At 39.2% G+C, this 22,402-nt stretch overlaps 1 protein-coding gene across 3 annotated transcripts in view; it reads left to right on the forward strand.

The window, feature by feature from the left end:
- The first annotated feature begins 2,151 nt into the window (after nt 1–2,151).
- Nucleotides 2,152–22,402, forward strand: part of aar2 (AAR2 splicing factor) — a 140,242-nt gene continuing 119,991 nt past the window's right edge. The window contains exons 1-3 of one of the 3 annotated variants that reach the window (XM_065286610.2): nt 2,152–2,300; nt 9,136–9,882; nt 10,081–10,310. In XM_065286610.2, the coding sequence (XP_065142682.1) occupies nt 9,147–9,882; nt 10,081–10,310 (966 nt within the window). In that variant the 5' untranslated portion in view covers nt 2,152–2,300; nt 9,136–9,146. Of the gene's footprint in view, nt 2,301–6,142; nt 6,272–9,135; nt 9,883–10,080; nt 10,311–22,402 lie in introns of those variants that run through there. The other 2 variants (XM_065286608.2, XM_065286609.2) reach the window with 2 other exon arrangements.

Below are 22,402 nucleotides of genomic sequence, written 5' to 3' on the forward strand. Positions count from 1 at the left end.
TCCCTAGAGAAGACGGGATTAATACACAATGTTGATCAATGTAGCCCCCGTATGTTCACAGTTACCTCTTCAGCTCACCCACGCTTCCTTTCAGGGCCAGACAGACAACACACAGTTTCCCAGTCGAGCTTCTCACCCGTGTTTCTGGTCGATCCACGGCTCGCCCACGCTCCTCTCCTTTGTGGGGCCAGGGACCTTCAACACACACCAAGTAGCTCTTAAAATACTTCAACACACCTCAGCTGGTACTCACGCTTTGTTGTCAGTACGATCCCACAGCAATGTACTTCTTGACTCAATGGTGGCACAGTCACCCGTATGATCATCCAGTAATTCTCTTCGCCCAGTCGTCGTACACCTATTTCATCCCCAAGGGATCAATATGGAACAATAAAGCGGGTCTGCACAGCAGCAACACAGCGCACACAAAGTACACCAAAAGCACCTCGGTGTAGTGTCCCTTTAATTTGTCACAGCCCCGTCCTTTTCGCATCTTCTGGCAGCTGCACTCTTTCCTTACACCATAGGTGAATCACGGATCAACGGCGCCCTTTCAGCTCCTTCAGGGACGGGGCGTGTGGTTCAGTGTGCCCAAGGCATAAAGGGACTCACGCCCGAAAACAGCTCCTCCCTCCTTTGTGCTTCTGGGACCTTTTTATATGGCTTGTCTTTACTCTCTCCTCCAATCCTGTGTTGCTTCACTAATTCGCCACACCTGTTGCTCGTTTCTTCATAATTTTCGTCGTCAGGGAGACCAGGAAGTAAGCTGGTGTTTTTAGAATCGGGTCTGGGCGGAAACCATCTCCAACGGAACCTTTCTCCGCCACTTTTGGTTCCCACCCTCCCATAGTCACCTGGTGACACTCGTGCTCTACCTCTGACTGGGTTATGTCACCAAGCCAAGCTAATATAAAAACATGTAATAAATATTACAATTGAAACTATTAATAGAATGTGCTTTGGCAGGCACCTCACAGACTCTGTGCAGGCTACCTGCTGCCTGCGGGCCCACGTTGGAGACCCTTGTGTTAAGATATGTCAGGGCCAGGTGTTTTTGAATAAAGGCATTTTATTCTGGGAGTAGGATAAGTCTAGCAAACAGCCCCAAAATGTGAAGTACCTAGGCCTACATTATGCTTGTATTGCCTATAATTACCAAAATGATAAATTGAAACTGAATAAATAATTACATAATAAAACTGGTTAAAAATAAAAAAGTAGCTTGGATGTAGCAAGCTACTATTGATGTAGCTTAGCTTGCTACATTTCCCAGGGGGGTAGCTTCAGTGTAGTGAAGCTTCATTTAATGTGAAGTAACTGGTAGCTTAGTTCACTACATTTTCCAAGTAGCTTGCCCAGCACTGGTTAAGTCATGTTTGCTTCATGCTAAATCATGCTAGCTTCATGTTAAATCATGCTAGCGTCATGTTAGCTTCATGTTAAATCATGCTAGCTTCATGCTAAATCATGTTAGCTTCATGCTAAATCATGTTAGCTTCATGCCAAATCATGTTTGCTTCATGTTAAATCATGTTAGCTTCATGTTAAATCATGCTAGCTTCATGTTAAATGTTAGCTTCATGCTAAATCATGATAATGTCATGATAAATCATGCTAGCTTCATGCTAAATCATGTTAGCTTCATGCTAAATCATTCTAACGTCATGTTAAATCATGTTAGCTTCATGCTAAATCATGCTAGCTTCATGCTAAATCATGCTGCTTCATGCTAAATCATGTTAACTCATGCTAGCTTCATATTTCATCATGATAACTTGTTTAAATCATGATAGCTTCACACTAAAACATGTCAACAGCCAGGTAAATTACTAGACTAAATTTCTTTTACATTTCTGTCAATCAACTTTTTTGCATTTTCATGCACTGGTAATTCCTTGGGATTTGCATTTCTAGTTTCTATCTGTTCTATCTTTAAAACTCTGTCTACAAGGATTTTGCCCCGTACCTTTCCTGTGACATAAATGCCAATAACCAATTAAGTTTTTTTGCATATACTGTATTTTCACATATGTATCTTTCTTTTCTTTACTACACTTTTCTTTGCAGACTCAGACCTGATCAATGTTTCTACTATCGATATGTTTTGCCTTTTCTTGCAGTGCACGAACGCGCAGTGATCTCAGATAATTCAATCCTGCCATACAAGAGGCGAAACTCTGATGCGTTTTTGGCAACAGCCACTAGGTGGTGCTTCGGTAGCGCGGCCGCCATTTTGGAATGAAAATTCTCACAGCCAATTCATTCTCAGCGAATCTCACAGCCAAATCAGAAGCGCAATAGTAAGTTTCTTAAATTAAACAGTAAATTATGTATTGTCTTGTATGTATGTGTTGAGTTGTTGTTATCAGTTGTGGATTCCAATCAATAAAGGAGCATTTCCCCCGTAAAAACATTCATCTTTGTAAGTGCGTCATATATGTAGTCGAAATGTAACATACATTTCAAATTTGGTGCCTATTTGACCTAGAAAAGGGGTGTTTGTAGTCTCACCCCCTCAACAAAGATATTGGACTTCTTTCTTTCAATGATGCAAAATAATGATTTTACATAATTGAAAGAAGGAAGTGCAACACTGAAATCTGTATTTCTCTTTTCTCAGTGGAAACTGAGGAAATGATGCACGACCATTCAAAAACATGACTGGGGTTCTAACTATACAAAGCTTAATGCAAATGGGTGAAGTGTCCCTTTAATTAGAGACACTTTAGGTAGTTTTTTTCTTGCTTTATTATGATATTCTATTTTATAGACCCTTTTACAGCTCACGTGATCAAATAGCCTGCACGCGCATTTGGGCAACAAAAGTGGTGTTATTCCCCGTTGGGTCTAAGGTGTTAGCAACTCAGAAAGTTTATTTAAATGATTCCCAGCATAAAAATGTCTGGTTGTTGCGTTTGGTTGCACTAATATACGTATATGGCCCTGTCCCAAATGGCACACTCCGGACTTGTGGTCCTCCACACTTTGATGACATCACGTAATCCAGACTTTAGGGACCCTTGATGCGAGTCCACGTGGGTGCACCGAAGTTGTATTTTGGGACAGACTCCAGCGTCACACCGGAAATAGGTTGAAAAGTTGCCCGTTAGTGTGAACTCCTCCCTTCCGTCGTCTAATTGGTCTGATTGCTCTGATTGCTCTTTCGCAAGGACTTCTGGACTGGGTTGGTAAAGTGCGCGAAGCCTGCGCTGAAGCCTGCATCAAGGTGGCAAAGGAGGCGCTGATGAGCACACTTCAAAGCGTAAAAATGACAGATGGGACACCCTACGGACTCGTAGACTAAGCGAGCACGCGCAATTTAAGGCCACAAGACCGAAAGTCCACATGAAGTGTGCCATTTGGGACAGGGCCTATATGAATCTGCCAACTTTATTTTTGACCATCTGCTAACGTCTCTCAAACACCAGCGCAACACAGCCCGTCCGGACACTCTCTCCTATCAGCAGGCAATGGTCATTGCTTTCTGTCGTTTACACATCATAATAAAGTTATGACAAAATGCAGGCGTAGGCTACTATGTAAAGGAAGCAGATAGGCATAGAATAAAGGCAACAAGTTTCACGTTAAGTGTTCTCTAATAGTAAAACATTATAAAGACATAGCATTACGCGGTATAACACAGTGATATTAAAAGACAAAATATAAACACTTAAAATTTAAATGGGGGGTCTTCTGTTTCCATATGTTTTAATTAACTAGTACCACACACCACAGAAAAATCTGTTAAGATAATCAGCACAACCACGAAGAAGATCAGGACTTTACCTGGGATTTTGTAAGTGGGGAAATTCTGCCCGATTATCTTGTGGTGTGTACCCGGCTTTAATGAGCACTTCTCCCACAGGTATGGGTTATCAACATCAGTGGCGGCCGGTGACTTCTTTTTTCGAGGGCGCTCGATGAGAAGTTTGTCACAACATGTATGTATCCCGTGTGTGGTTCTTTTTTTTTTTAAATATGTGTTCTGCGCATCAAGAGATTCTGTGTGCATCCCGTGTCTTGTCATAAGTGCCTGCTGCTGATGGGTCTAAAGGGTTTATGGTAAAGAGATGCTTGCATTTGCCAGATACTCGCATAATCTCACGCATAATCAGAGTTTGCGAAGTGTCTTGCGTGTATTTTGTGAACGTCTTTTATTATAAACACGTGTGCAGCATGCACTTATCTTGAGAAAACACGTGGTGCACATGGTTTACATGACGCAACAAACACATATTTTGAAAACGCAAGTAAAGTCCTTTTCACACAGACATTCTGGAAAATACATGGAAAAGGCATCCTGGATTTTTCCGGAATCGTTAGTATTCAACGCAGTAAGTGACGAGCTAACTTACCTGATATCTGCTTCAGTCTAGTTTGCTGACATTTCTCGTAGTGAATGTTGTAAATCCCTCATTTTAAAGAGTTGAACCAACTTCATGTTGCCATGACACGCGCCGACGCGCATCCTCACTACGGCATGTGCGTCATTGTTTATGCGTCTCATTTATCATTTCCTGATAACTGCTTCAATCTAGTTTGCAACATTTCTCGTGGTGAATGTTTATATGCATGTTATCTCTCGTTTAAATGAGCTGAACCATAACTTTTGTTGTGATGACGCATGCGTCCTCACTACGACACGTCCATTACGGCATTGTTTCGGCTTCTTGTTCACACAGAGGGTTTTCCGTGTATTTGACTAGGTCCTCTTTCCGGCAACGATCCCAGAAGATTAACGGGACGAGTTTGTGTTCACACAGACGCTTGTCTGGCAATTTTAAGGGTATTTTCTGGGACCAAAGGTTTGTGGGAATTGGGTTTAACAAACGACACTCCATACACTTAATTTAAATTATTATTTGAATTAGCGCTCCTCCAATGAGCAGTCACGAGCAGCCACTGATTAACATGCTGATTAGACAGCATCATCATTGCACAGGTGTGCCCAGGGGGGCAGGGTTTCATATTTTATTGAAGCAGCCCTGGGCACCGCCATTAGCTAGCGGACCCCCACCTGCTCTTAGCATTTCATTGACTCCCATTCATTTTGGCGTCACTTTGACAGTGAATAACTTTACATCTGAGGCGTTTAAAGACTCAATTTGTGCATCAATTATTTCTAAAGAAACACGAAAATGTATAAAAGGCTCCATTACCTTGTATCTTACGTTATGGCCAAGTAGAAGCAGTTTTAGTAAAACTATGCTAACGATTGCGTCATAACCATAACTCTGTCGCACAGTAGAGAAATTACCGTCTGGACAGGAGGAGAAGCGCATGTAGAATATGGCGTACTGGCGTTAAACTTTAAAATAAATAAATACTATGCAAAATGACAAAGTAATTAATCAGAATACTAAATATACTTAATACAAAATGTACTCCTGTTCACGCTCGCCGTTTCTGCAAGATTCGGTGGGTGATTCAGATTTCTCTTGGCACAACTATTAGAAGACTTACAATTGTCACACAGGTTGCTCACGTCACCAAGCTCAGTTTGAGTCTGCGCAGTACGCTCGACCCCCCGGAAGTGTGAGCTTCTAATTGGCTTCACTTGTCTCCGTTGAATCCAACGGGGTCGCTGTGTCCATTTCTTTTACTGTCTATGGGTGTGCCTTATAGGCTTTCCATAATAAAAGACCACTCTAAAATGTGCAGTTTTATCACACAGCACAATGCCACAGATGATTTCCATTACCTTGGAATTGCTCTTGTATTTATGCATATGTGTTTTTGTCATACACATTGCTGTAAATTAAAATTCGAATTACCCATTCATTTATTATTAATTTAATTTACAGTGGAAAACAGTGGGGAACTATGTATTTGGGTGGAAAGAGTTATGAAGGTAAAAAATGTCTTATCGCTCCGATGATTTGTTAATTTTCAATATTAAAAAAAATATATATAAATACTTTATATATATACTTTATATATATACTTTATATACTTTGTATATTTATAATATTTTATATGTAAACTATTTTTATTATTTATTTATTTACAATTTATAATATTATTATTGTAATAGTATTATTTTTTTAACTTAATTATTTAACAAACATTAAGCCTGTTTGTACCACTCTAATGCTGTGTCACTGAACATTTGACAAATAAAATAGTCGTTGGAGTCGGGACTCTTATTTTGACGTCAGAGCGGACGCTTGTTTCTTGATTCACATAAGCATGGTCTTTACGATGAAAGTTTCGATTAAGGAAATGAAAGAATAGAGAGCACAAAAGCAGTAAAGGTTAGGACACTTATCAGGTAATACACCATACGTTGTTTTGTCAACCGCCATAAAATACCACAAGACGAAAAAATACGCTTATCAGACAATGTATACATAGATACACCGTTAATAATATAACGTTAAACGTTGTATCATTGTTTTAATGTTTTGCCTCTGTATTGTCAAAAGGGTTTTCGTCTTTTGTTTTGTTGTAGCACTGTATGTCTTATAGAATTACATTGAAATAAGCAAGAAATAACATTATTCTTTATTACATTTTATTTTGCTGTAAAACTTCCAAATCTGCCAAAAAGATGATATATGGGTTTATTAATGACATGTTATAATGATATTGTTTGTCATGTTCTTACTTCATTCAGGTGTCTGTTATTCTAGAGATATACTTGAAGATATAAAAACTATGGTTATGTTATAAAAAACTGAAACACTATTACAAAATAAAATGTAGGTATGATGACAAAATAAAAAAACAAACAAACCTCAAAATTGATCACATGCCTAGACAGAGCAGATATTTACAAATTTACCTGGGTTGTAAAAATCCGTTGAGGATATTTTAATATTAGAAATCAGAGGAAAAAGTTATATATAGATGTCAATGGAGGGTGTGTGTGACTGAAAAAGCTGCTTATTCACATGTTTTTGCTTGTAAATTTCATCAGATATTTGCATGAAATTTTAACAGACAGTTGTTCTTTCAAATGAAATCATGAACATTTACTGTTTTAGTTGGAATGGGCCATTTAGTTGGGATTAGTTTGTCATATTCAGACTCAGACCCATGGTTTTTAGAACGATGCCTGCAGTTCTGATGTTCTGACAGGACGTTTGCTAATCTACCACCACAAACGTGACAACCAAATGTACGCGATTCATTTAAATACCTTCTCATCCATAGGTTTCGATGAAATTTAGTCAGAACCAAGATAAAAGATACAGTTAGGTCCATAAATATTGGGACAGAGGCACATTTTGTGTTATTTTAGCTATTTACCAAAATGTATTCAAGTTACAGTCATATTATGAATATTGGCTTAGTGCACACTCTCAGCTTTATTTTGAGGGTATTCACATCCAAAATGGCTGAAGGATTTAGGAGTTACAGCCATTAAATATGTAGCTCCCCCTTTTTAAAGGGGTCAAAAGTAATGTTAAAGTAAAGACAGTTGACTTAAAAACTGTTTTATGGACAGGTGTTGTCTATCTGTTAAATAATTTCCTTATGAATGACAGATGTTAAAGGTCTGGAATGGATTTTAAGTGTGTTATTTGCATTTGGAAGCTGTGGCTGTGAACCCAAATCATGTGGTTCAGGGACATCTCCAATGAAAGTGATACAGACCATATTTAGGTTTCAATAACACAACAAATCCATCAGAGAGATAGCAGGAACATTAAGAGTGGCCAGATCAACAATTTGGTACATCCTGACAAAAAAAATAACACACTGGTGAGCTCAGCAACATAAAAATCTTGTACGTCTATATAGGATAACAGTGGTGGATGATCGCATTATGCTCTCCATGATAAAGAAAAACCCCTTCACAACGTCCAGAGAAGTGAAAAATTAATCTGAATGCTTCTGTCTTCTGTTACATCACCAAAAACACCAGTGATCCAGTGCCTTAGGAAACCATGCATGGAAATGCAATCCCACTGCTTGAAAACTATTTTACTGAAGATGTTGTCTGCTGATATCATGAGATGTTCTTGGCCTTCTCCATTATTTTTATTCTCATTAGTCTTATACAGGTTGATATTAGTTTAATCTCTTCACATAAAGCTTTTGAGAGCTTGTCTGACTTTTCTGGAGTCTAATCTGCCCTTCCTATTCTTGTGGCTTTTGTATCTTGTGGTGAACCCTCTGTATTTCTCCTTGTAATATCTTCTCTTTATTGTTTTGATTGACAATGACATCTTTACCTCCTGTAGAGTGTTCTTAATTTGTCTGGACATTGTAAAGAGGTTTTCTTTATCATGGAGAGGATAATGCAATCATCCACTGTTATTCTATTTATGCATACAGGATTTTTATGTTGCTGAGATCACCAGTGTGTTTTTTTTTGTCAGGATATATATAGTCAAATTGTTGATCTGGCCACTCTTAATGTTCCTGCTATCTCTCTGATGGATTTGTTGGGATATTGAAACCAAAATATGGTCTGTATCACTTGCATGGAGATGTCCCTGAACCTAATGATTTGAGTTCACAGCCACAGCTTTCAAATGCAATTGCCACACTTAAAATTATCTCCGGACCTTTAACATCTGTCATTCATGAGGAAATTATTTAACAAATAGACAATACCTGTCCATAAAACAGCATTAAAGTAAACTGTCACATTTCTTTTGACCCCTTTAAAAAGGGGAAGCTACATATTAAACGGCTGTAATTCCTAAATCCTTCAGCCATTTTGGATGTGAATACCCTCAAAGTAAAGCTGAGAGTGTGCACTGTAACCCAATATTCATAATATGACTGTCACTGGAATACATTTTGGTAAACAGCTAAAATAAAACAAAATGTGCCTCTGTCCCAATATTTATGGACCTAACTGTATATATTTTGTCAACCCTAACTTTCAGTTGTTCCCCAAGTCTAGCGGAAGCACACCGACCGGTTGAAAGTAACACCTCAGGAATGAAAGCTCAAAATATCAAACGCTTCCAGTGGTTCTTCTTCACCTATTTATTGTAGTATTTTATTAAAAAATATTCCTCTATTCCATAGAGAAGTGGATATTGCATGACACACATTTTAAAGTAACAAGCAGGTTGAAACAAATGTTTTGCCCCAGAAAATGGGACGCGCGTGCTCGTGATGATAGCATTGCTATAAAATAATTTTGAAGAATTACATTGTGAATGTTATTTTCAGCAGGAACAAATATGGATCCCGAAGTGGCCCGAGGATTGTTTGAAGAAGGCGCCACTATTATTCTACTTGGTGTTCCTGAAGGAACAGAGTTAGGACTTGACTACAAAACCTGGACCCTGGGTCCTCGATTCCGTGGGGTGAAAATGATACCTCCAGGACTTCACTTCCTCCATTACTGCTCCACCAACAGCACTTGTGGAGAGATTGGCCCTAAAACTGGACTGTTCCTCTCATTGAAACCTCGTGAGGTAATCATAGCACACTGGAACAAAACAGATGATGATCTGGCGTTCTCTCATAATGCTGAGGAAGTTGAGCGTGCAAAGGTCAATCTACAAGAACTGGACCCATATCTGGGGCCATACCCATATGACACACTCCGGAAATGGGTTTCCTTGACTGACAGACTCAGTCAGGAGGTAGCCAGCACTTTGCAACCCCTAAGTGGTAGGGTGTGCGCCTTTAGTGATGTTGTTCCAGAACTGCAGCTGACACATACTGAAGACAGGGCAAAGGAGAATCTACCTCATAATGATACGGAATGTCAGAGTATGAAGGAGGGATTGGACCGACTGCCTAAGATGAAACAAAGAGAAGGCACAGAGTTACGCTTTTCCCACATTCCCAAGCAGGTTTACCCTCCTGGGGCCACACCTGCTCAGATTACCAAATATAGTATGGATCTAAGCTACGCTCTCAACTGTGTCCTTGACAGTCATTATAGAGAACAACCACTGGATATACTAGGTGAGTTTAAATCCTCTCACAACACTGCATAGCAATATGCTAATTACTAGTGATAGCAGTCTCCCATGGCATGCTAGTAAGCACATAGCAATGGATTAAAACCACCCAACACAAAACAGACTGCATAGCACCCTGAGTTTTGTAATTATTTAATCACAACGTTCTATTGTGAGGAAATAAATTTTCTTTTGTGTGTAGGAGAGCTGCAGTTTGCGTTTGTTTGCTTTCTCATTGGAAATGTATATGAGGCCTTTGAGCACTGGAAAATACTGTTATCTATGCTCTGTCGCTCTGAAGAGGCCATGAAAGAAAAAAAGGATTTGTATCTGGGCCTCATCGCTGTGCTTTACCACCAGCTGGGAGAAATTCCTCCAGACTTCTTTGTGGATATTGTATCCCAGAGCAACTTTCTTACATCCACACTTCAGGTAAGAGTGAAATTGAAAAACTAAAAGACAGTGGAAAATAATAAGTGTCAGTAATTTTTTTAATCATCATTCACGAGTTCACATTAACATATAATCGAAAGGGAATGAGAGAAAGCATATTTGGAATGCTGTCCGAGGGGAGAGCTCCAAGTTTGGAATTTTAACCCGAACCAAGAGTACTCCCCTCTCTTTAACAGGGATCGATAAAACTAGCTCAGAGGAAAGTGATGGGGTGGAGGAGGGATGCAGTAAACGTTTTTGTTTTTATACCTAGATGGTTTCAGTGTTATGTGAGCAGTTCACATTAATTTTTATAGCTTTTAAACAAACTTTAAAGGAGTAGTCCACTTTATAGATGGGGCCCATTGACTTACCATAGTATTTTTTTCCTACTATAAAAAGTCAATGGACCCCATCTTTAAAGTGGACTACTCCTTTAAAGAGAGCAGACCCTTTTAAAAGTGAAGTATTTTAAATTTTGCAAGCATTTGAAAGCTTTATTTCATCAATTGCTCTGAAATATCAGAAAAACCTCTTGCATATAAATTTACAAAACTCTTGTGCAGCATGTTAACTAAAAACACAAGCAGAAGACACAAGAATGGCGTAAAGAATAAATAAAGAAGATGTTTGCATCATTTTAAACCCATAATTTGTCCTGCTCGTGGTTAAACAACAGCAAAGTGACTCGCTCACAGACCACTTCCTCAGAAATAAAGGACAGAAGCGTTCAAAGGAGACAAAAGAGATGGTTTAAAATACCAGGTATAAACGTGAATGTGTCTCTCTTGTGATCCGATTGACCAAAACGCATCTTAATACCAGGTATAAACAGCCCCTAGGACCATCTCTGTAGTGCCAGCACCAGTGCAAATATCAGTGTTGGGCAAGCTACTTGGAAAATGTAGTGAGCTAAGCTACCAGTTACTTCACATTAAATGAAGCTTCACTACACTGAAGCTACCCCCCTGGGAAATGTAGCAAGCTAAGCTACATCAATAGTAGCTTGCTACATTCAAGCTACTTTTTTATTTTTAACCAGCTTTATTATGTAATTATTTATTCAGTTTCAATTTAGCATTTTGGTAATTATAGACAATTCAATTCAGTTTTATTTATATAGCGCTTTTCACAATTGTTAATAGATGTAGGGGAGAACACAGAAAATCAATAAATAGTATAAGAAGTAGAATATTGCGGCTAAGGATAAACCGTACAAGTGAGCGTAGTAATAATGTAACGTATACAGTAAAGTGCTAAGTTAAGCAAAAGTTGGCTGACTCTCCCTGGGACGAAAAAACCCCTAGGAGAAAACCTGGTGGGAAAAATTCCTAGAAGGACAAAAACCCTTGGGAGAAATTAAAGTGCCCATATTATGACAGCTTTTCCACAAGTTAAATAGGTGTATGAGTTCCATAAAGCATGTTTCAAAAGTTGTTTGCTCGAAATAGCTTGTAGGAAAAGATTGTTACCCATCTCTAGTAGCCTCTGTTTCAGGGCAGTTCAGATTGTGCTGTTTTGAGCTAGTCATTACATATTTATGAGCTGATGCTTATTTGATCACGCCCCACTACTAATGTCATGTGCGCGTGCATAGTGATATCGTGAGCAGTACAGACCATACTGTGTTATTATTTTATATATTATTATTATTAACGGTTTATGTTGCCAACAGACAAATCAAGCAGAAAAGTATCACTAATAAGTAACGTTACACTACAGGAGAAGAAACTCATGACACACAATGATTCCAGAGTAAATTGTGATGGAGGAGTTTCAACAATAAACGCGTTTTCCCTGGACAATACTAACATATTCCAGTTATAAAACATTTTAAAACGCATTGTTTTCGCAAATTACAGAAATGAAGACCCGACGGGGGATGTATACTGCTTGTGGACCGCGTGCTAATTGCTAGAAGCTAGCGGGAGGTCGGGACCGTTACAGTTATTAGAGGCTCGGGGGTTAGCCTCGTGAGAAAAGCCGGGGCGGTAAGGCCCGGTCTCGGTGTGTCAAACTCATCATGACACACAATGATTCCAGCGTAAATTGTGATGTAGCAGATTCAACAATAAACTAGTTTTCCCAGGACAATGCTAACATATTTCCATTATAAAACATTTTCAAACGCATTATTTTCGCAAATTACAGAAATTAAGACCCGGCGGGGGATGTTTACTGCTTGCGGACCGCGTGCTAATTGCTAGAAGCTAGCGGGAGGTCCGGACCGTAACAGTTATTAGAGGCTCGGGGGTTAGCCTCGTCAGAAAAGCCGGGGCGGTAAGGCCCGGTCTCGGTTAGTTTGGAAAAAACACTTTTAGTTTGGCAAAACACTTTTAGTTTGGCAAAGCACTATTACTTAGTTCTTGTAGAATTGTAAAATAAAGCCGTTAAATATTTTTTTTAACTTTCGAAACCACGCTGCAAACTATCTAGCCTGCAAAAATATCTATATAGCCATAGCCTAACTTAAACAATTTAAACATCACTATACATTTAAAAGGTATAATTTACGGGATTAGCATCAATGTATGATTTCTGTTTTGAGAGATAGATGCTTTAATGTAGTATTTTGTGACAGAAGATGTCATAACAACATGCAAAATATAACGTAGCTTCTTACCTTTTTTGTTGATACAACGATCGCGAATCGAATCCAGGCTGTTTCAGATGTGTGAATGATCCATGAAAGTCCAATAAAATACATTCAATTACCATTTTTGTCCACAAATGCGTATAATCCTTGAAATATAGATACATAGTGACCGTCTGTGATAGTCTGTTGTTTACATCACATTTCGGTAACACACTGTATATAAGATTACTCCGGGTTCCAATAACCATGCGTTAAAACTTTGTTTTTAAAAGTAGGGCGGGAGTATAATCCATAATATCCAGAGCCATATCCATGGCTCTGATAATATCCAAATTGCTGTAATTTCCGTGAGACATGATAACAGCATAGATGGTGTGACTGCTCTGTGCTCTCTAGCTACCTGGTGGGTGGAGACCTGCGAGTGGGGTGGTGGACGGGAAACTGTTTGTTACGTCACAACGGAGCTGAGTTTTAACTCGCACAATCTGAGACTCAAGGCAGAGGACATTCAGAAACCTGTATCTCACTCAAAACAGCATGGATGGATTTTTTTCCAAGTTTGTATGCGTGTGGGAGCATCAGAGACACAAATGAACACCCCGAAACCCAGAAAAAGTGAGTTTTTCATAATATGGGCACTTTAATATATATTAGTGATGCACCGATGTATCGGCCGCCGATATTTATCGGCCGATTTTGTATGAATTTGAAACCATCTGCATATCGGCAATAGCACGAGAAAGGCCGATACCGATTGTTTATTAATTAACTGCATAAAGAAATCCATTATATGTAAAAAATGTGTTAATGTTGTTAATAAAATAAATGCTGAATTGCAAAAACCATTTTTGAAGGTTGTCATGCTCTCTTATTATATTTGTTTTAGCTTAATTTGTGCCTCTCTTATTATGTTGGTCAGTTTAATGTTAATTAGATCCAATCCATGTTCAGTAAAAATAATTTGATGCAGAAATAAACTAGCTTATAGACCAACTGTATAGTATTGTATACAAGTGTTTAATATCAGCATCGGTATCGGCCAGAAGTTGTCTGTTTAAATCCGTATCGGTATCAGCCCAAAAAAATCCTATTGGTGCATCCCTAATTTATATATAGAAACACGGTAGGGGTAGGAAGCGGGTAAGTGGATTAAACTGGTTCAGCCGGTGGTCGTTGGTCGCGCATCGGTTGGGTATCACGTTGCAGGACAGCTAGTAGATCAGTGGTGTGATGACCTTCACAGCAACAGGAACGAGGGTCGAGGACGAGACAGGGAGAGAAAAACAGAATTCTATTCGCGTAGGGGCCGTTCGCATGTAATGCAAGTGTCATACAGTATTGTAGTTTAAAATCCGCTCGGTTCCAGACAGGCTAACTATTGCGGCAATAGTAATGTGAGTGCTTTGTTCTAGACAAAATACTAGTTTTTTTCCCTAGCAACCAAATGCAGGACCCTAGCAACAGAGTAAACAAAGCCTTATATCTCCGCATCAGAACATCGTAGAGACACGGGGGTTGGACCGTTTGACTCATGATTCGGAGGGTAATCACTAGTGGATGCCATTTTTTTCCCTAGCAACCAAATACAGTACCCTAGCAACAGAGTAAACAAAGCCTTATATCTCCGCATCAGAACATTGTAGAAACACGGGGTTTGGACCATTTTACTTGCGACTCGGCATGTTATCACTAGTGGGTGCCAATTTTTTCCCTAGCAACCAAATACAGTACCCTAGCAACAGAGTAAACAAAGCCTTATATCTCCGCATCAGAACATCGTAGAGACATGGGGGTTGGACCATTTTACTTGCGACTCGGCATGTTATCACTAGTGGGTGCCAATTTTTTCCCTAGCAACCAAATACAGTACCCTAGGAACAGAGTAAACAAAGCCTTATATCTCCGCATCAGAACATCGTACAGACACAGGGGTTGGACCGTTTGACTCGTGACTCGGAATTTAATCACTAGTGGATGCCATTTTTTTCCCTAGCAACCAAATACAGTACCCTAGCAACAGAGTAAACAAAGCCTTATAACTCCGCATCAGAACATCGTAGAGACATGGGGGTTGGACCGTTTGACTCGTGACTCGGAGGGTAATCAGTAGTGGATGCCATTTTTTCCCCTAGCAACCAAATACAGTACCCTAGCAACCGAGTAAACAAAGCCTTATATCTCTGCATCAGAACATCGTAGAGACACGGGGGTGGGACCGTTTGACTCGTGACTCGGAGGGTAATCACTAGTGGATGCCATTTTTTCCCTAGCAACCAAATACAGTACCCTAGCAACAAAGTAAACAAAGCCTTATAACTCCGCATCAGAACATCGTAGAGACACGGGGGGTTGGACCGTTTGACTCGTGACTCGGAGGGTAATCACCAGTGGATGCCAATTTCCCCCCTAGCAACCAAATACAGTACCCTAGCAACAAAGTAAACAAAGCCTTATATCATCGCATCAGAATATCGTAGAGACACGGGAGTTGGATCATTTTACTTTTGGCTTGGAGTATAATCATATATGGTCCCCAGAATTTTGCCACAGCAAGCACCACTTCACATTTTCTTCAGGAAAATTATTATTCTTTTTCTCCCCCCAAAATTTCTGACACTAACTCGTCCTAGAGCTTTCAAGCTACATGCACCAAATTTTCCACAGACCTTCAGACTGGTTTGACTTCGTGTGCTATATCTTTTCTAACTGATGGGACCTTCCGAATTCCTAAACGGGGCGCTCAAACCCCCCAAAATTCCCATTGACTTAACATGGAGACAAACTTTGACGGGTCATAGCTGCGAGTGAGAAACTTGTAGAAACTTGTGGCTTACCACATTTAAGGAGGCTGGCAGACTGTGTAAGAACATACATCACATTGGGGTGTAAGCTGTACCCCTGGGGTGTAAGAGGCCCCCAAAATTTCCCATTTACTTATAATGGGGCAGGTAACATGCCCATATAAGGGAATAAAAACGTCCCAGATGGATATCTTTGCACCAGAGTGTCATAGAGACATAGGGGTGGCCTTATCTTACTCAGGCTTCCAATCAGTCTCTTACGATTATTATTGAGGTATTAGCACATGCCCCTAGCAACCAAATATGGGCACCCTAGCAACATAATAAACAAAGCCTTATATCTTTGGATCTGAACATCATAGAGACATGGGAGTTGGGTCTTTGGGTCATGTTAGCGTCATGCTAGCTCCCTGCTAAGTCATAGCTTCATGCTAGTTTCATGCAAGTTTTATGCTAATTTCATAATAAATCTTGCTAACTTCGTGTTAAATCTTGTTAGCTGCACGTTAAATAGTGCTAGCTTCATGCTAATTCAATTCAATTAAATTTTATTTATATAGCGCTTTTCACAAGTCAATTGTTTCAAAGCAGCTTTACATAAATAGAAGCAGTGAAAAGCACAGAAAACGACAGATAGCGCAACAAAATACATGATAGCATAAGCGGTTAAATTTGCTGTGGCTATGACTCAATATTATAAGTGAACGTATTACTAAAGTAACGTCTAGAAGAAGAAGCTAAGTAAAGCCCAAAAAGGCTGCCTCCCCGGGGTGAAAAACCCCCTAGGAGAAAAAAACCCTGGGCTTTTATCCGAGGAAAAATAAGTCCTAGGAGGGAAAAACCCTTTGGAGAACGGATAAGGAGATTTAGCGGAGATTAAGCGGGTTCTGCCGGTGATCGTTGGTCAGGCATCAGCTGGGCATCACGTTGAAGGACGGCCAGTAGATCAGAGGTGTGCCGACTTTCACATCTACCGGGACTGGGTCTGTTTGTCTCGTTGTCCTCGGGTTGAGGACGAGACGGAGAGAAAAACAAAATCGTATTAGCGTAGCGGCCGTTCATATGTATTAAAGTGTCACACAGTGATGTGGTTTAACTCAGCTTAGTTCCAGACAGACTAACTGTTGCGGCATAATTATATTATCCACAGTTGAGGATTTAGCAAATTGGGGGCCCAATGCGAGGGTATATATGGTAAATAAGGGTCACCTTCCGATCTTTAAGATAAAATGAAACCTGACGACCCGTTTGACTAAGGCCTAAAGCCCCACTGTCGTCGTTAATACAGGTTCAGTGGCAAACGGGTCTATATTGTATACCATTTACAGGACCACGAGAAAACGCCAAAACATCGCAACCCGACCATACGTGCTAACCCGTTTGACTAAGGCCGGAAGCCCCACTGTCGTCGTTAATGCAGGTTCAGTGGCAAACGGGTATGTATGGCATACTATTCATAAGACACACGAAAGTGCGTAAAACGCAACCCGACCATACATACCAACCCGTTTGACTAAGGCTGGAGGCCCCACTGTCGTCGTTAATGCAGGTTCAGTGGCAAACGGGTCTGTATGGCATACTATTCATAAGACTTACGATAGCGCCAAAATCGCAACCCGACCATACGTGCCAACCCGTTTGACTAAGGCTGGAGGCCCCACTGTCGTCGTTAATGCAGGTTCAGTGGCAAACGGGTCGGTATGGCATACTATTCACAAGACACACGAAAGCACCAAAATCGCAACCCAACCATACGTGCCAAACCGTTTGACTAAGGCTGGAAGCCCCACTGTCGTCGTTAATGCAGGTTCAGTGGCAAACGGTGGCAAACTATTTAATGCAATTCATTTTAAGTGTTCATGCAGAAAAGGTTTTTATTTATTTATTTGGTTGGTCTGTGTTATGACCGTGAGTGCTTTGTTCCGTGAAAATAACTATTGCGAGTTAAGTACCTTTACTAGACAAATTATGCGAATGCTTTGTTGAAGAGAAAAGTTTTAAGTCTAGATTTAAAATGATCGACTGTGTCTGATTCTCGGACATCGGTTGGTAAATCATTCCAGAGCTTAGGGGCTAAGTAGGAAAAGGATCTTCCACTTTTAGACACTTTTGATAGTCTAGGGATAATCAATAGGCCAGAATTTTGCGACCGTAGTGTGCGTGATGGATTGTATTCTGTAATTCTCTAAGATATGAGGGTGCTAAGCCATTTAAAGCTTTGTAGGTGATTAGTTTTTTTTTTAATTGTATGCGATATTTAACTGGTAGCCAGTGTAAAGATGCCAGAATTGGGCTTATGTGGTCATACTTCTAGATTCCAGCAGTAGTGGGCACTCGTACAACGTAAGCAATGACGTACATCCGAGTGAACGAGACTGAGAGAAGTTAGCGAGGGAAGGTCATAAAAATCCGAACTTGAACGCAGGGCAGGATTAAACAGTGCTTTATCAAGGTTTATACTGAGGTTAAAATGGAAATAAAATGCCATCGAGTCATTTCTTAAGACATTTGCATTCAGAAGCACATTTATATTACAGCTGTGTGTCTATAACACAGACCAGCTAAAAAAATATTTGTAGCAAAAAACAGCCGGTTGCATCCCTTACAAAAGTTAAAAAACGGTTTTTACTACACATTAAACCAAAAACATTGTCTGTTACAGAAACCATGGTTAAAGCAATATGGCAATCAATACGCCATGAAACTAACGTTATAATACTAAAAGAAGAAATTATTCATTTTGGGTAAGGGACCATGCTGTTGGTGCTGTTTAGTATTACAATAAATTGCGGTGTTTTTCTATGTTTATGATGGCTTAAAAACGCGTTTTGACATCGGTAACTTAATGGAACAGGTGTAACGGACAAAAACTAGACAGCAGCGTTTTTGTACACGTATTTGTCGAAAACGTGGCTGATAGTTTACTGTGTGTTAGAGCTTAAAGACACTTTGTAGCAAAATCAAACATTACACAGATATATATTTTAAAACATAACTCTCGTGTCTGTCAGCACTCAGCAGTGGAACCGGTCGACCGTTGAAATTCAAAATGCGTGACGTGAGCCCGATTTTAACCCAACTGTATGGGTTGTTATAGAAATAACACAATACAAGCTAGGAATAACTCAACAGAACACCCCAATATGTTTTACCCAACAGGTGGGTAAAACAAATAACCCAACGGTTTTTAGAGTGTGTGTGGATGTCTTAAAATAATCATATTTTTGTTAATATTTATCACCTTTAAGGTGCTTAAAATCAAATGATCTGAACTGGATGCATTCCAGCTACAGCCAGCACAATCAGCGACTATTTTGCACTTTCGCATGCACCTTACTGCTCTCCACAAAAGGAATTATATAATTTTTTTACTTTTCTTGTTGCATTTTGATCTCTCCATCTCTCTCAATTATTTGTAATGCAGGGGTTTAATTTGGGTTATTTGCAGATCCGTTTGTTCACTAGGGCTGGGTATCGATTCAGATGTTCCAGATCAATTCGATTTCGATTAACAAGCTATCAAATTGATTCGATTCCGATTCTCGATTAAATTTTCGATTCCGGTTCTCAGGTAGGTTTTTATACTCCATTCTCGATTCAACTCAATGAATATAGATTTAATACACATACTATATTAATAAAAAAGAACAGTGAACAGCAGTTTACAAGTGGGTAATTAATAAAAAGAAATTAAAAGCCACAACACGTCTTGCTTGCGAAATCTAAAATGCTTCCATTCCTCCGGTCAATGTTTGCGTAAATAAATATGAAAAAAATCGATTCTGCTCTTTGAGAATCGATTTTTAATCGACCACGTTTTAAAAAACGATTAATTGAAAAATCGATTTTTTGCCCAGCCCTATTGTTCACGTCACTCCAAACAGTTAAAGGTACAATTTGTAAGATATTTGCTGTAAAATATCCAAAAACCAGTAGTCCGGTGTTATATATTTTGTCCAGCTGATTACTAACAATATCTATAATGTTTTCAACTACTTGTAAATTATGAGAAAATTGCTGCCCTAAACAGTGACACGGGGCAGTTCAGTCACCTGTAAATGACGTTAATATCTATAATAATGACGTGTGCACAGAGCACTGATCAAACACACCTGAGCAAGCTAATCAAGGTCTTCATTATCACTAGAAAATCACAGGTGGGTAAGTTTGATTAGGGTTGGACCTAAACTTTGTGGTGCTCTGGCCCTCCAGGGTAAGTTTTGGGGAACCCTGCCCTAGCTGGTCCAAATTACATGGTTTCCGAGCATGGACATTCACTTCAGGGCTCGAAAGTGCGCCCAATAAACTGTCACTTTTAAGGACATGGATAAACATATTTGCACTAAATGCTGCACAAAACCTTTCACTGTACAAAAGAAAACTGTAGCCGCTGAAACGGCCTTAACTATGAGCCGGGGTTTTGGACAAATGTGAATGAGAGAGAGCCAAAATGCAAGAAAGATTCTGAGTCTGTGTGTGCAAGAGAGAGAGAGAGAGAGACATAATGCGCGAAAGAGAGAAAGAGCCAAAATGCACTAAAGGGTCCGAGTCTGTTCCAAAGAGAGAGAGACAAAATGTGTGCGCAAAACAGAGCAAGTTTGCGCAAGAGAAGGAAGCCTAAATACATGAAACACTGAAACGTATTTTGTGTTTCCAAGTTCTGCACACAACATTAAAACTACAATGAAAGATGGGACCAAAGCAATGTAATACAAGTATTTTTAGGAAATTGATTTTAGAGATTTTAGAACAAACATAAAAGCAATAGACTATAAGGGAAAAAAGAATCGCAGCATATAAATTATAAACTAGAAAATGCATTTCGGGACGAACTGCAAAAGTGTGCTTGCTCTGGTGCCGCCGATTTAGTTTCTGCATCCTCACATTGGAGTCCCAAGTTCATGTACAAAAGTTGGTTTCAATACGTAAAAGCGTTCCTGACTTTAAATAATTTTAATTTTTGGGTGAACAATCCCTTTAAAGTGCCCTATTTTCACACACTAGTACATAATATACCAAAAAATCTTCTTTAGTACTTAAGATAATCTTAAAAACATGAGACTTAATGTAGGCCAGAGTTCACGTCACCAAAAGCAGCAGATGTAAGCTGCATTTTATTGATCATAAGCTCATTTTTAAAATAAGCGATAAGAGAGAGCGACAGCAGCACTGATAGCCTAATATCATTTCATTTCTTTACTATTTATGAATATGATTGTGTGTTGAGCGTCTATGACAGGGCTATTCAATTAGTTTGTAATGGGGGCCAGAGATACATCAGTGATGATGACTACATATACATTTAAACATACTCATGTTGTATTTTGAAACTGCATAACAACAAAATCAGTGCATTGTACAATATACTTTTTCTACAAACAAGAATTTTCAAACTGCATACAACAAAACTTGTGCATTGTAATATGACCAAGTAAGCTTTATCTACATCCAGACATGTTCGTATTTTGTATTTTAAAACTGCATAACAACATAAGTGCATTGTAAGATACCCGAGTAAGCTTTATTCTACATTTAAAGGGGTAAATAAGAGCCATATCACACTCATTGAGAATTTAACTTATTTACTCACTTAAGTACACATAACCAAAAGTTTATAATATGGAACATAACATTGTTTTATGTAGTTTTTTGTCAAAGCTTATTATTTCACTACCTCTATTTAAACTATAACCGCCATCTTAATAACTGGCAAACATTAGGCTAGCTTCTAATAAGAGAAATTACACTTTTAGATTTCGCCAGAGCAGTAAAATCAGGTGTATGTTTGTCAGCGCGATACGCATACAGTGGTGCAGGTGCAGGTGCTGGGCTGTATAAGCGCTGGACGATTAACTATTACTCGTTTAAATTGCATTCTTGTGTGAGAACTATGACTCGCATAATATTTGAGCCTTTGTCTGCTTTGAACTTCGGAGAAACGCCAGGATCTTTTATCTAGTTCACAAAAATCGTTTCCTTTATTAAGACATCTTTTGTCATTGTGGAAAAGCAAGTGATCATTGAGCCAACATATCAGACAACAACTGTCGTAAAAGGTGGTGTTGTAAGCTGGAAATACAATAAATAAAGTTAAAACAGCCATAGAGTCCGTAGTGTCTTAACTCACCACTTCGCATCTTGACGCGGGCGGACCAAAGCGCGAATACACGTGAAGGGTGCTCGCGCTCCAAACGATCACTGGTGATACTGACGCGCGAGGATACGCGTCTTTAACGAATACGTTTACAATGTATTACATTGATGAAAAGGGGAATTAAACTTGTCATGCCATATATCACTGAAATAAAAGAAAGAGTTTAAAAGATGTCTGAAAGTCATATCATTCCTACCTTTATAATTGTGAAAGTGCACGTTCTCCAGGAGCTCGCGTTGATTCGTTCAGAATATATAATCCATTTGCAGTTTTGTGCACAAACGTATATGAGAAGTATTAATATTCCATCGGATTTAGTATCAAATAATACTTGATAGTTTTTCAATACCGTATTCACACAGTCAGTTTCTGTCTAGTCACGTGTGAAGGCACGTTTGAAGGTAAAGGCTGCCCTCTAGTGGTGAAGACGCCTTGCTTTTTCTTATTTACATAGGTTTCAATTGGATATTTTAAAGTGAAAATAACATAATATAGAAATGTTACTGCAATGTTTTTTTATCTTGGGCATCTTCACATTGGA

This window comes from Paramisgurnus dabryanus, chromosome 21 (assembly GCF_030506205.2).
Source record: "Paramisgurnus dabryanus chromosome 21, PD_genome_1.1, whole genome shotgun sequence".
NCBI lineage: Eukaryota > Metazoa > Chordata > Actinopteri > Cypriniformes > Cobitidae > Paramisgurnus > Paramisgurnus dabryanus.